The following is a 14,998-nucleotide window of genomic DNA, read 5'->3' as shown; positions in this document are numbered from 1 at the left end:
AAAGCCTCAAAATATGAGTGTGTCATTTAGTTTTCATGTATTTATGAATTTTTCCTGTTTTCTTTTCATTCTTGATTTCTAGCTTCCATTGTGGTCAGCAAAGACACTTGAATTATTTTGATATTCTTAAATTTTCTGAGACTTGTTTGTGATCTAGCATGTCCTGGAGAATAGTTCATGTGTCACTGAGAAGAATGTGTATTTTTCTATACATTGGGTAAAAATGTGCTGTATGGGTCAGTGTATTGGGTGAATGGGCACTATGTGTCTGGTAATGGCATTTCGACTATAGTGTTGCTCAGCTCTGTTGTTTTCTTATTGATTTTCTGTCTAAACAATCCATCCATTATAAACAGTGGGATATTTTTGTATTGCTTCTATTTCTCCTTAAGATCTGTCAATGTTGGCTTTGTTTATTTACATTTTTTGATGTTGGGGGCATATATTGAATATATATATAATAACATGGGTTATCGATTCTTGTTGAACTATTTAATTATTATGTCTCCTATAATGGTTTTGGCTTAACTTCTCTTTTGCCTGACTTTGCTTTCTTTTGATTATTATTTGCATGGAATCTCTGTCTCTACCTTTTCACTTTCATCCTATATGTGTCATGAAATCTAAAGTATGTAGTTGGGTCTTGTTTTTTAATCTACTCAGGCCATTCAACATTTCTCAATTGGAAGGTTTAATACATTTACATTTAAAAGCATTATTGAAAGGTCAGGACTTATTGTTACTACTTTCTTCATTGTTTTATGTCTGTTTTGTAGTTCTCTTGTTCTTCCCTTCCATTGCTTTCTTTGTGAAGTGATTTTTAATAGTGCCATGCTCTGACTCTTTTCTCCTTATCTTGTTATCCACTATACTTTTAGTTGTGGTTACCTGGGAACTTGCATCAAGCAATTGATAGATGTAACAGTCTATAACTGAAGTCAAGTACAATTAAGGTAACAACTTAAATTTAATAGCACACGGAAACTCTATATTTTACTATCCCCCCAACACTTTATATCATTGACGTCAGATTTTATTTCTTCACATATTCTTTTTCCACCAGCAAATTTCTGTGGTTATAGTTATTCTTGCTGTGTTTGAATTTTGATTTACAAAACATGGTTAAAATTATGTGCTGAGATTACAATATATTAGTATTCTGTACTTCTCTTCATATTTATCCTTACTAATGAGAGGCCCGACAAGATTAGTGGTGATGAAACCCCTCAGTTTTTGCTTTTTTAAAATTAAAAAAAAAATCTCCCTTCATTTTTAACGGAAAGTTTGCTAGATAAAGAGTTGATGATTGGCAATTTTTCTCTCTAAGTCCTTTGTATACATTACCCTACTCTCTCTGGTCAGCAAGGTTTCTGCTGAGAAATCTGCTTTATGACAGGAACTGCCTTATATGTAACAAGTCACTTTTCTTTTAATGCTTTCAAAATTATCTTTGTGTTTGAATTTTGATAATTTAACTATAGCGAGTCTTGGTGTGGAATTCTTCAGGTTCTACCTACCTATGAACTTTTGGGCTTCATAAATCAAGTTGTCCTTTTTTCTCTCCCTAAACTTGGGAAATTTTCAGTCATTGGTTCTTTATATAAGCTATCTGCCTCTTTCTTTTTTCCTATTGGGGCTCTCATAATGCATGAATAATTTTGCTGTACAGTTTCCCATGTATTGTGTATGAATAATTTTCACTTTTTTCCATCTTGTTGCTGTTCAGTCACTAAGTCATGTCTGACTCTTTGCGACACCATGGACTGCAGCACACCAGGCTCCCCTGTCCTTCACTATCTCCCAGAGTTTGCTCAGATTCATGTCCAAGCCAGTGATGCTATTTAACTATCTCATCCTCTGCCACCCCCATCTCCTTTGCCTTAATATTTCCTAGCATCAAGGTCTTTTCTAGTGAGTTGGCTCTTCACATCATGTGGTCAAACTGATGTGGAGCTTCGACTTCTGCATCAGTCCTTTCAATGAATATTCAGGGATGATTTCCTTTAGGACTGACTGGTTTGATCTCTTGAACGTCCAAGGGACTTGCAAGAGTCTTCTCCAGAACCACAATTCAAAAGCATCAATTCTTTGGTGTTCAGCCTTCTTTATGGTCCAAGTCTCCCATCAGTACTTGATTTGTTCTTCTAACAAGATAATTTGAAATAACCTGTCCTTAAGTTTGCTGATTCTTTGTTTTGGACAATAGTTTGCCTGAAGCACTCTTTTGAATTTTTCAGTTCAGTTATTGTATTCTTGAGTTTCAGCAATTCTGTCTGGTTTCTTCTTGTGGTTTCTGTTTTTTAGTATATGTGCTGCTGAAGTGAGCACTGTGTTTTCTATTTTTTAATTAAACTTTGCCATTTGTTCACGTACTTTTCCAGATGGTGTTCAGTTGTCTGTTTCTGTTCTATTGTAGCCATTGAGTTTGAACCAATTATTTTGAATTTTTTCTCAAGCAGTTCATAAATCTTCATTTCTTCAGAGTAGTTGCTGGAGTTTTCTTGGTTTCCTTAAGTGGCATCTTATTTTGCAGATTCTTCATGATCTGTGTAGTCCTGCATTGGTGAGTGTGCATTTGAAGGAGCAGACACTTCTTCCAGAATTTCAACAAATAAAGATTTGTTGAAATCTGATTTCAACTAATAAAGATCTACTGCCTTGTCCTTGAACTGATCGGACTGCCCTTGGTCTTGTGGTCCAGCAAAGCTGGAGTCAGGTTATGTAGCTGCTTCTGGGGCTGCTGTTGTGTCTCTGGTCAGTGGCCCTGTTGGCAGGTACATGGATGGGTGTCGCTTCCTCTGAGTGTTGAGGTGGGCAGGATTGCTTCCCTAGTGTAGTAGAGTGAGACTGAGCCTAGGTTGCAGGGTGCACTAGAATCTGCACTCATACTCATGTCCACAATTGACAGTCCTGTTGTCAGGGATGCCAAATGGTGTGACTCCTTCTGGATGTCTGGGCAGACAGGACTGCCTAGGACCATGGTGGTGCAGGGTTGTGCCACATCAGGGAGCAGTTTCTGAGTCAGTTCTGTCTGAAGTTGACAGGCATGTTGCTGGGGGCACACTGTTTCTTTGGGAGAGTGAGGGTTGGGGACCCTCCTTTTTTATCATCTCACTGATGTCAGATATGAATACAGAATTAGCATGATGATAGAATTAAAATCAATTAATACCACTCCTTATGGTTCTTTATGATTTCTGTTTCAGAAGAAAAGTCTGTAGTAGGAACTCTTTGGCAAACTCACTGTTTTATAAATTTCCATTCAGAACTCATTCTCTCCCAGGTTTGTTGCCAAATACTAAGTTTTCAAGAGAAATTTCTAAGACCATCCCTTCTCTCTCCTGTGACTTTCTGAACCTACTCAACAGAACAGACTCATCTTTTTTCCTATTTAGGTAATCTAAGAAATTCTTGGAATATTTTGTCATCAAAAATTATCAGAAAAATAAAATTTGGTACATTAAAAGTGAATTAGTTATTATGTCAGTATTTCTTCTCTTGAGCCATTATCTGTCTACAGGTTGGCATGCACTAATGGATCCAGCCTATATGATTTTCTCTACACCAAGCCACTTGAGGAGTGGCACATGGGAGAAAAAACTGATTAGATTAGTAGCAGAAAGTCTCAGAAAAGCTTTCTAACTTTGTCCAGATGATAGATCTCTACACTCTCAGCCATTTTGCTCTGGTTTGGTTCTGCTCTTCATGTCTCTATACTCAAGTTTGAGTGCCACACATTACATGTTATTTTCTGGGGCTCTGTAGATCCCAGGCTCCTAAATGAGAAACTTCTCTAACCAAAATAAAATATATGTACCTGGCATTTAGCCAGACAGATGATCTGTCTTGGTCCCTGTAGTTTCCTGGACCTCAGAAAAGGAATTCACATTTCTAACCAACCTCAAAGTATACCTTGCTGGGATCCAGTCATTTGAAATTGACCCTGCTTCTGGGTTTCTCTTTAGAAACTCGGTCATGAAAATGCAACTCTGACACTAACTGTTAAATTCTCAGTTCATGCTCAACTCCTGGAAAGTTTTCACACCATTGCCTGTGGCATATTGTTTTCAATTTGCAAGCAAGGAAAATGAAAACTCACTGTATTTGTCGTTATTTTTATCTTAGGTTCTGTGCGTCTGTTTGGAGGGGATAGACCCTGCTCAGGGCGTGTAGAAGTACATTCTGGAAAAGCCTGGATCCCAGTGTCTGATGGGAATTTCACACTCCCCACTGCCCAGGTCATCTGCGCAGAGCTGGGATGCGGCAAGGTTGCATCTGTCCTGAAACACATGCCCTTCAGAGAGTCTGATGGCCAGGTCTGGGCTGAGGAGTTCAGGTGTGAGGGGGAGGAGCCCGAGCTCCGGGTCTGCCCCAGAGTGCCCTGCCCAGGGGGCACGTGTCACCACAGTGGAGCTGCTCAGGTTGCCTGTTCAGGTGAGATGTAGATCAGGACTAACCTCCCTGCACTCTTGTTGGGGTAAGAAAATCATGAGATTTTGCTGAAATCCTGTCTTCTTCTACTAGCGTACTCAGAAATCCGGCTCATGACAAACGGCTCCTCTCAGTGTGAGGGGCAGGTGGAGATGAACATTTCTGGACGATGGAGAGTGCTCTGTGCCTCCCACTGGAGTCTGGCCAATGCCAATGTTGTCTGTCGTCAGCTCGGCTGTGGAGTCGCCATCTCCACCCCCGGAGGACCACACTTGGTGGGCAGAGATGACCAGATCTCAACAGTCCGATTTCACTGTTTGGGGGCTGAGTCTTTCCTGTGGAGTTGCCCTGTGACTTCCCTGGGTGGTTCTGACTGTTCTCATGGTAACACGGCTTCTGTGATCTGCTCAGGTAAGAGAGAGGGAAGGGCTGTTGGTACTCAGGATGCTCCTGGAGTGATATGTCTCCAAGGGCAGGGAGGGAGGGAAAACTGACTTCAAATGTTAGATATTTCATGACGAAATATGGGTTTTGTCATTATTCATTCATGTTTCAGATCAGGGCAAGAAGCATAAAGGAGAATACATATTTTAAGTAAACATAGCTATTTAAGTATAATCATAGTGAACAATATATAAGCAAAAAGGGTATACCTCAGTCAGAGATTTTTCCCCACTGAACCATGTGAGAATTTCTATGCCCATCAGTTTCCTTTACCTGATAACCTCAGCATGTATTTCTTAAGACATTATTCAAATTCAGGAAATTTCAATTTCACACATTATTAACAATTTTGAAATACATCTGAACTTGAAATTGTTTTGTTTTAAAGTTATAGTAGAAAGGTTTAACTACAAATTCAGTATTTTTAATAAATCAGAATTATTCAGATTTTCTATTCATCCATATGTCATTTCAAATGGAACTATTCAAAGAATTTCTCTACTTCAGCTAATTGTGTAAAAGTCTTGGCAAAGAGGGAATGATGTCAGCATCATGGTGGTTTGCTTCCTTCCTATTTGCTTCTCTTTTTAACAACTAATTAACCATACATCCATGATTCAAAGTGCCTCTGTGAAAGTTGTGGGATCCATAACTTATATCAAAGGACCAGGAAGATGGTCACTCACCTGGGCATCCAGTAATAGGTGGGTAGACATTGGTACAGACTGGAGCCAGCAGGAGTAGTGAAGCTGTCCCAGCCCCCTGGGCCATGGTCAGGGAAAACATGGAGAAACATGGTGAGTGCTCATTTGGTCAGATACCTATAGAAATTGTTAGAAGTCCAGGATTCCTGAAGGGAGAGTTCATTACTCTGTTGGAGCCAAAAAAGTTAAGTTTGAATTATTGGGGAGGATTAAAGGATTTTGCCAGTGCTGCTCCTTACCCCGAGGTGACAGCATAAATTTGAACTAGTTGGTGGGGCCTCTCTCATGGGCGAAAAGGAAAGCAATGAGCTAGTGCCCACTTGATATTGCTGGGGAAACCACTTTCTTTCCAGCAGCACCCAGAGTTCTAGGGCTGAACCTCCATGACTGAGGCAAGAGAGGAAATATGAAAGATCATTAAAAATGTCAAAGAGTGTAAAAGGGATGCAATTCCTGCGACTACACTCAGTGCTTCAGCAGGAAGCCCATCCATAAGCCTCTAGGAGAATGTCACCCAAAGATGTCTCTCCCTGGGCCTGGAGGTACTCCAAGTCCCTGAAGGGTACTAAATCTTTAGTAAATCATCTTTACTACCACCCTTCTGACAGCTGCTTTTGTGTGTTTCCAAGTGTGGAAATGAAAGCAAACTCCAGTAAATGGAGTGATCTTAAAAAACAGACTAGGGTCTGTGGGCAGGGAGGTAACCACAGGCTTGAGCTGTAGCTCAACATTCTGCAAAACAGAAGAGAGGTTTTCAGCAGCCTGTTGAGTTTTATGGACCAAATAAGACATAAAAGCTTAAGGTATTTTCTATAAGATGAAGCAATAAATATAGAGTGAATCTATATAAGGTCAGAGAAGAGTATATACCACCTGAAGGTAACCAGTAAAAATTTAATGTGGTGTCTGCTACATCTAAGTCAAAAGCAGCAAAGCAAAATTTCAAGGAACTTGAAGAATTAAAGAAAGTAGTCATCACCAAAGAGTAACAGTAACTTTTCAAAACTGACAAAGACACATGTCAATGACATGGATCTTTGCAATCTAGCTTATAAAGAACCCAATTCAGCTGTTTTGAGGAAACTGAATGAGCTGTAAGAAAAGACAGAAAGGCAATTCAATGAAATAAGGGCAACAATAGATGAAAAAATAAGAAGTTTAATAAAGAGAAGTTATAAAAAGAACCAAACAGAAATTCTGGTGCTGAGGAGTTTAATGAATGAAATGGGGAAAAATGCAGCAAAGAGCATCTACAACAGAGTAGATCAAATTAAAGATAGACTCAGTGGTCAAAAATGAGTAAAAAGGGAAGAATATATCCTATGTGACTTATGGGTCTATGCTAACATAAAAATGTCTAGGAGAAGAGAGGGGGAGGGTGGGAGAAATTGTATTTAAATGAATAATAGCTGTGAATTTTTCTAACTTGGGGAGAGGCTTGAAAATTCAAGCTGATAAAACTAATAGGTAACCTTATAATCCTAATGCAAAAGACCTTTTCTCAGAAACATAATTCAACTGTAAAAACCAAAGACAAAGAATCATAAAAGTAGCAGAAAAAATATTGAATAAAGTGAAATAACTAAATGATTATTTAGCATACTGTTTAAAATTTGAAACTCTGCTGGTCACATGCAGGACCAGCTAGTTCACATTGCTTAGGGTTGATGTGATTGCTTAGATTGATGACTAACATAGAGTTCATCCATGTACACAGACTGTCTTCACTAATGACCAATGAACCATAAACCAAACATAAGTGGTACTATTTATACCAGCAAAGTCTAGGGAGAAATTGGGAAAATTCCATTTATTATAGTATAAAAACTATTAAATATGTAGGAAGAAACTTAAAATATCTAAAGGGCTTTCATTGAAAGTCACAGAGCATTTAAAATATAAAAATGGATACCATGTTCATGGATTAGAAAACTTAATAGGCTGTCAATTCTCTTCACTTAGTACACAAAATAAATCTAATCCTAATAAAAAGCCAAGCAATATTTTTGTAGAACTTTACAAGCAAATTCTAAATATTTATTTAAATGTGAAAGAAGTGAAATGGACAAAACAATTTTGAAAACGAAGGGCCAAAAAGAACTTCAAGTTTCCTACTGCATGTCCACAGCAACATGGCCATTGAATAAGAATAGCTAAATAGATCAACAGAACACAATAAAGTTTAGTAACAGACCCAAACCCATGTATGTGTTGAAATTGTACAAAGGCATAGAGATATTTCAAAGGGGAAAATATATTCTCTTCAAAAATGATCTGCTAATTGAATATCTTCATGGGATGGGGGGATGAACCATGATCCTGATTTCACATCATAAGTGCCATTCCCCTCATCCTCACCCTGAAGAAAAATCCCAGTCCATCAGGGTAGCTCAAATAAATGGTTATTCCCATATTAAATTTAATTATAAAACTGGTAGAAGAAAACATAAGAAACATTATTATGATTGTGGAGTAGGCAAACATTTCCTAAGTCAGATAAGACATTAACCATTAAAAAATGAGACGTGATTTTCATTAAAATTAAAACTTTTTGATTTTTGAAAAAAAATTAAGACAATAAAATGGCATTCAACTAACAGGGAGAAGTTAATTGCAATACATAGTGAAGAGGAACTAAAAAGCTTCTTGATCAAAGTGAAAGAGGAGAGTGAAAAAGTTGGCTTAAAGCTCAACATTCAGAAAACGAATATCATGGCATCTGGTCCCATCACTTCATGGCAAATAGATGGGGAAACAGTGGAGACAGTGTCAGACTTTATTTTCTGGGGCTCCAAAATCACTGTAGATGGTGATTGCAGCCATGAAATTAAAAGACTCTTACTCCTTGGAAGGAAAGTTATGACCAACCTAGATAGCATATTCAAAAGCAGAAACATTACTTTGTCAACAAGGTTCGTCTAGTCAAGGCTATGGTTTTTCCAGTAGTCATGTATGGATGTGAGAGTTGGACGGTGAAGAAAGCTGAGTGCTGAAGAACTGATGCTTTTGAACTGTGGTGTTGGAGAAGACTCTTGAGAGTCCCTTGGACTGCAAGGAGATCCAACCAGTCCATTCTAAAGGAGATCAGTCCTGGGTGTCTTTGGAAGGAATGATGCTAAAGCTGAAACTCCAGTACTTTGGCCACCTCATGCAAAGAGTTGACTCATTGGAAAAGACTCTGATGCTGGGAGGGATTGGGGGCAGGAGGAGAAGGGGACGACAGAGGATAAGATGGCTGGATGGCATCACTGACTCGATGGACGTGAGTCTGAGTGAACTCTGGGAGTTGGTGATGGACAGGGAAGCCTGTCATGCTGCAATTCGTGGGGTTGCAAAGAGTCGGACACGACTGAGCAACTGAAATGAACTGATATCTAACAAAGGACTTGTAATAAGAATAAGTGAAAAATTTATAACAGAAAAATAAGTAAAGAACTATCCAGTTTAAACATGGGCAAGATATTAAGAAAGACACTTTCCCAAAGATGATATACAAATGGCCAATAAGTAAATGAAAAGATATCAAATATCATTAGCTATTAAAGAAATTCAAATTAAAGTATGAGATATAAATTCACAAATTAGACTGGCTAGAATTAAGGAGACTGACAATTCCAAGTTTGGAGAAGGTTATTGATCCACTAGAACCTTTATACATTGCTTATGATAAAGTAAGAGAAAACAACTCTTAGCAACTCTATGTTACCCAAAATTTCTGTTACCCAAGAGGGATGAAAAGATATGTCCACAAAAAATTTAGGCAGAAAAGTCAGACCTGTTTATTTAAAAGAGGTAAGATAGTACAAGCCACTCTATGCCGGGGTCCAGCCCCGGCTGATCCAGGGTATTCGAAGGAGAGACGGCATAGGCGACCTATTTATTTAAATATTTATCAAAGATATAAAGAGTAATAGGATGAGGATAGCTCAGTGAGGAAATTCAGTGGAGAAAAGAGGCTGAAATAAGGATAGCTCAGTGAGGAAGTTCAGTGGAGAAAAGAGGCTGAATAATTCAGCCAGAAGGTAAGAAAAAGAACGACATGGTGAGACCAAGTTTCAGTGAACAAGGCCCGCACTTTTTTTTCCAAAGTAGTTGTTATACCTTAAGTTATGCATAGAGGATAATGGGGGAAGGGGTAGAGTCATGCAGCAAGCCAGGCTTTCTTCCTGCAAACTTATCATATGCAAAAGCTTAGGTGATTTGCATCATCTTTTGCCCTGGAGGCCTGTTAACATTTTAAGGCCCTTTCTTCAGAAAACTTATTTTTCTCTAAAGGTGATTGGTCAGGAGCCACCCTCCAAAAGCATTAGATAAAGTTGCATTCCTACAGAGCAAAGGTGTGGTGGGCTATAACAAGAAAAAGAATTAACTCAAGGGTCCCAGGTTACAAACATTAAAGCTACTACTTACACCAATTATATTAATCAATACACTGCCAGGGACACAGCAGGTATGGGATATGGAAACTTAGCAGCAAACATTGGCCCAACAAGTGAAAATCCCTTCACCAATACAATTTCTAATCAATCTTTTAACTACTCAGAAGAATCTGTGTTTAGACGGTTTAGAACATCTCCTGCCTCTCACAGTTGGGAGGCTCTGAACAATCACATGTGGCCGGAAAAACCTATTCAGGCAGGCTAGAGGATTTCCAAAGGAGTTTGTAGGTTGAAACACTGTCACACCCAGGAATTATTAACTGGAGCTGTAAGCTAACTCTTTTTTCAGAGAGAGGTAGTGGGGGACAGCCCCCTGTAAAGTCAGAGGTGTAGCTGAAAGCACAAAGCAGAAAGTAGGCAGACTCTGGTTTTGGGGGTAGATGCTCGAGAATTTCCAGGGGGACCCCTGAGGCTCGATCCCGCCTTTGCGTATGCCGAGCCTCCTTCCTCATGACCTTTGTCATGGGCAGAGTTCCTCACGCTGGCTCCCAGCAGTGATAGAATTCCAGTTGAGCTATTCCAGATCCTGAAAGATGATGCTGTGGAAAGTGCTGCACTCAATATGCAATATGCACTCAATATGCAATATGCCGGCTCCCGGCAACTCTAATTTTCTTTAGTGAAAGAAAGGAAAACTTTCTTTGGCATAGTCATACAATGTAAGACTTTAACAATAGAAAAAATAAGCTACTCATAAATCCAACTACACAGAAAATCTCAAAGCATGCTAAATGAAAGAAGCCATCTAAAAGGGATTCCATATTGTATGATTTTATTAAATTCTCAAAAAATACAACTAATCTATTATAATAAAAGACAGATCAGTATTTGCCTGGATCTGGGTTTGTGGGGCTTTTATTGGTTGCAAGAGGCACATAGGAACTTTGTGAATAATCCTATATATTCTGAATTTTAACTGTGATAATGGTTATGCTGGCATAGGCAATTGTCAAACTTATGAAAACATACTCAAAATATGTGTATTTTAATGCATGAAAATTATACCTCACTACAGAAGGTTTTGGAGAAGGAAATGGCAACCCACTCCAGTATTCTTGCCTGGGAAATCCCATGGATAGAGGAGACTGATGGGCTACAGCCCTTGAGGCCACAAAAGAGTCAAACATGACTTAGCTACAAAACAAATAACAGGAGATTTTACTATTTGTCTTTTGTTTTTAGCTTAATTCCACTTTAGTAAAAAAAAAAAACAAAAACAAAAACATATTTTTAATTATTTTACCCTTTGAAAAAATTTTTGGATCTCACTTTTTGTATAATATATGATCAGCCTTGAAAAATGACCTATAAGTGCTTAGAATAAGGTGTATTCTCTAGTTTTGAGAGGTGTGTTTGTTAAACCACTCCACTCAAATGTTCTAAATATTTAGTGACTGGCTTTGCTTGTTTTGCTCTATAGTTACTGAGACTGAAAAAAGGTGTTTCCAGTTACTGTTGCCGGGTAACAAAGTACTTCAAAATCTAGTCACTTACAGCAACCATTTTATTTTGCATAAATATCAACATATATTTTTCTTTCAGCCCCAATTGTATCTCCTCACTTCCTTTCAATCCTCATTGACAGCATTGCCCAAGCCCATTAGGCTTCTGCTAATAACCTCCTTCACCGCTTCTAGCTTCTGCCTGTTACTTTGTTCCAAAAGCAATGTCATGTGTTTTTTAGGTGGCATCCCAAATTTGGGCCATTATGGATAAAGATGCTATGCATATGCATATACAAGTTGTTCTGAAAACAAACACTTCAGTTGTCTTCAGTAAATACTTAAGCTAAGCTAAGTCGCTTCAGTTGTGTCCAACTCTGTGTGACCCCATAGATGGCAACCCACCAGGCACCCCCGTCCCTGGGATTCTCCAGGCAAGAACACTGGAGTGGGTTGCCATTTCCTTCTGCCAATGTAGGAAAGTGAAAAAGTGAAAGTGAAGTCGTTCAGTCATGTCGGACTCTTTGTGACCCCATGGACTGCAGCCTACCAGGCTCCTCTGTCCGTGGGAGTTTCCAGGCAAGAGTACTGGAGTGGGGTGCCATTGCCTTCTCCAGTAAATACTTAGTAGTGTGGTAATTATAAGTGTTTGGTTACTATTGCTGCATAACCAAATTTCCAACAAAACTTACCATCCTAAAACCCCTTTTTACTTTTGCTCATGATTTCCTGGAGTTTGGAAAGGAATTTGGGAAGCGCTCTGATTTGTACTGTCTTGGAGTCTCATCAGGTTGTAGTCCAGTATCAGCTGGGGCTGACATCATCTGAGGACACAACTGGGCTGCGGATACAAGATGGTTCATGAGGACAAGCCTGGCAACTGGAAGGTCAGCTGGGTTGAACTGAGTGACCAGAGACCTGCATATGACCATCTCCACACGATGAGTGTCTCAAGAGGGCAGACTTGCCCTAAAGCAAAAGTCCTCAGTGATTTCACAGGAGGCTGCATGCGTTTTCCAGACCTAGTGCTGAAAGTCAAGCAACTTTACCTTAACTCCCTTCTGTTACTACAGAGTCGGGCATGACTGGGAGGCTTGGCATGCATTCATGCATTGGAGAAGGAAATGGCAGCCCACTCCAGTATTCTTGCCTGGAGAATCCCAAGGACAGAGGAGTCTGGTGGGCTGCCGTCAGACACGACTGAAGTGACTTAGCAGCAGCAGCAGCATTATTACTTACTAGGAATTCACAAAGGTCAGCAGAACTTCAAGGGAGGGAGACACATTCACTTCTCAGTGACTGTAACAGCAAAGATTATGTGCTGCTGTTCAGTCGCTCAGTCGTGTCCAATTCTTTTCTATCCCCTGGACTGCAGCACGCCAGGCTTCTCTATCCTTCACTATCTCCCGGTAACTCATGTCCCTCTGATCATTGCTATTTCTGCAGGAAACCAGACCCAGGTGCTGCCCCAGTGCAGCGACTCCCTTTCTGAACCAACAGGCTCTGCAGCCTCAGAGGAGAGCGCCCCCTACTGCTCAGGTGAGGGTCCTACAGGACAGAAGATGCTTCTCATCCGCAGCCCCCCACCACCCCCACCCCTGCCTGGGTACCGCCCCATTGTCCAATTTCTCTCTCCTCAGACGGCAGACAGCTCCGCCTGGTAGACGGGGGTGGTCACTGCGCTGGGAGAGTGGAGATTCTTGACCAGGGCTCCTGGGGCACCATCTGTGATGATGGCTGGGACCTGGACGATGCCCACGTGGTGTGCAGGCAGCTGGGCTGTGGACAAGCCCTCAATGCCACGACGTCTGCTCACTTCGGGGCAGGATCAGGACCCATCTGGCTGGACGACCTGAACTGCACAGGAAAGGAGTCTCACTTGTGGAAGTGCCCTTCCTGGGGCTGGGGGCAGCACGACTGCAGACACAAGCAGGACGCGGGGGTCATCTGCTCAGGTCTGGGCTGCACACTGTCCGCAGGAAGGGGGAGGGGTGGGGCCCTGGAAGACAGGAGTCTGAGTCCTGAGGGAGAGATGCTGAAAGGACCAGAGAAGAAGGCTTCCTCCCATGGAGCCTATGTTTCCAGCAGACGTGAAGACTAAGTGCTTTCACTTCCTTCTGCAGCAGCTGAGAGTCTGGTCCTTTGTTCTCAGCAGTGTTTCCTGGTAGAGCCGTTTCTTGCGGTTTCCACATGAAAGCAGGGCTCTCCTTCAGTTCCCTGTGGTAGTACAGTCTGGTGATCCTGTTGACATTGTAATGAAAGCACAGATTTACTCTGTTCAGTTCTATATCCTAGGAGTCTGACAAGGGTCTCCGTAGACCAACACCCCAGTGTCCACAGGGTTGCGTTCTTCCTGGAGGCCCTGGGGAGAACTCGTTTGCCAGTCTTTTCTGGTTCCTATGGGCCTCATTCCTTGGCTTGGAGCCCATCTTCTTCTTCAGACAACATTCCCTCCCCTGACCATTCTTCAGTGTCTCATCTTCTAACCACACTCAGGAAGAGTATTCCAATTTTAGGGATAATTAGATTGGGTTTATATGGTTAATTCATAATATTGCAGGTTAGTTTCACCATCCCAAGCTCCTAAGTTTCTTGTCTTAATAATGTCTGTAAAACCCCTTTTGAAATATAAGGCAACATTCACAGGATTGAAAGACTGGAACATAGACATTTGTGGGTTCACTGTTCTGCCTGTTTCTCCACTACCTACATCCCTTTCACATGCTCTTTTACAGGTTTTATCAGGAAACAAGGCTCAGGGCCCTTCCCTGCAGGTGCCTATGTTGGTCTTTCTCTCTGTTCGTATTCACTACATCATTGTGGTAGAAATAGAAAGACAGACATTAATGGACAAAGTCAAGTAAAAGGGAGACAGATTTCAGTCTTGTCACCTAGTGGGTATCTCCTCAGCTGGGTCAAGGGTGAGTGTTCACGATTTCTGGGAAAGAGGAAAACCCAGAGCACTGAGGGGAAAGCTCACTGTGTCCTGTCTCCTCTCTTTCAACCTTAGAGTTCCTGGCCCTCAGGATGGTGAGCGAGGACCAGGAGTGTGCTGGGTGGCTGGAAGTTTTCTACAACGGGACCTGGGGCAGTGTCTGCCGCAGCCCCATGGAAGACATCACTGTGTCCGTGATCTGCAGACAGCTTGGCTGTGGGGAGAGTGGAACCCTCAACACTATTGTTGGTCTCAGAGAAGGTTCTAGACCCCAGTGGGTAGATGGAATTCGGTGTCGGAGCACTGATACCTCTCTCTGGCAGTGTCCTTCTGACCCTTGGAATTACACTTCCTGCTCTCCAAAGGAGGAAGCCTATATCTCATGTGCAGGTGACTTGCTGTCTGTTTCTCTGTGTCTGTCCCAACCCTGTAGGAATGTCAGTAGTGAGATTTTATATTTTAAAATATCTAAGAGATGAGTTAAAGTTGGGTCCACAAAATGACGTTAGGATGGAGCTAATTCAATCCACATTTCAACCTTGTTATTTAGAGTTTTAATTTGGATATAATTCATATAACATTGTTTTAGTTTCAGGTGTTAAA

At 40.9% G+C, this 14,998-nt stretch overlaps 1 protein-coding gene across 1 annotated transcript in view; it reads left to right on the top strand.

Annotated features, from left to right (window-relative positions):
* Positions 1–14,998, top strand: part of WC1.3 (WC1.3 molecule) — a 67,281-nt gene that overhangs the window by 17,653 nt on the left and 34,630 nt on the right. Inside the window, 5 exon segments of the mRNA NM_001190424.1 lie at positions 4,126–4,434; positions 4,525–4,842; positions 12,907–12,999; positions 13,101–13,415; positions 14,471–14,785. Of these exon segments, the coding sequence (NP_001177353.1) occupies positions 4,126–4,434; positions 4,525–4,842; positions 12,907–12,999; positions 13,101–13,415; positions 14,471–14,785 (1,350 nt within the window).

Source organism: Bos taurus, chromosome 5, assembly GCF_002263795.3.
Source record: "Bos taurus isolate L1 Dominette 01449 registration number 42190680 breed Hereford chromosome 5, ARS-UCD2.0, whole genome shotgun sequence".
Classification (NCBI taxonomy): domain Eukaryota; kingdom Metazoa; phylum Chordata; class Mammalia; order Artiodactyla; family Bovidae; genus Bos; species Bos taurus.
Note: the sequence above shows the minus strand (reverse complement) of the source record. Positions and strands in the feature narration are given on the sequence as shown.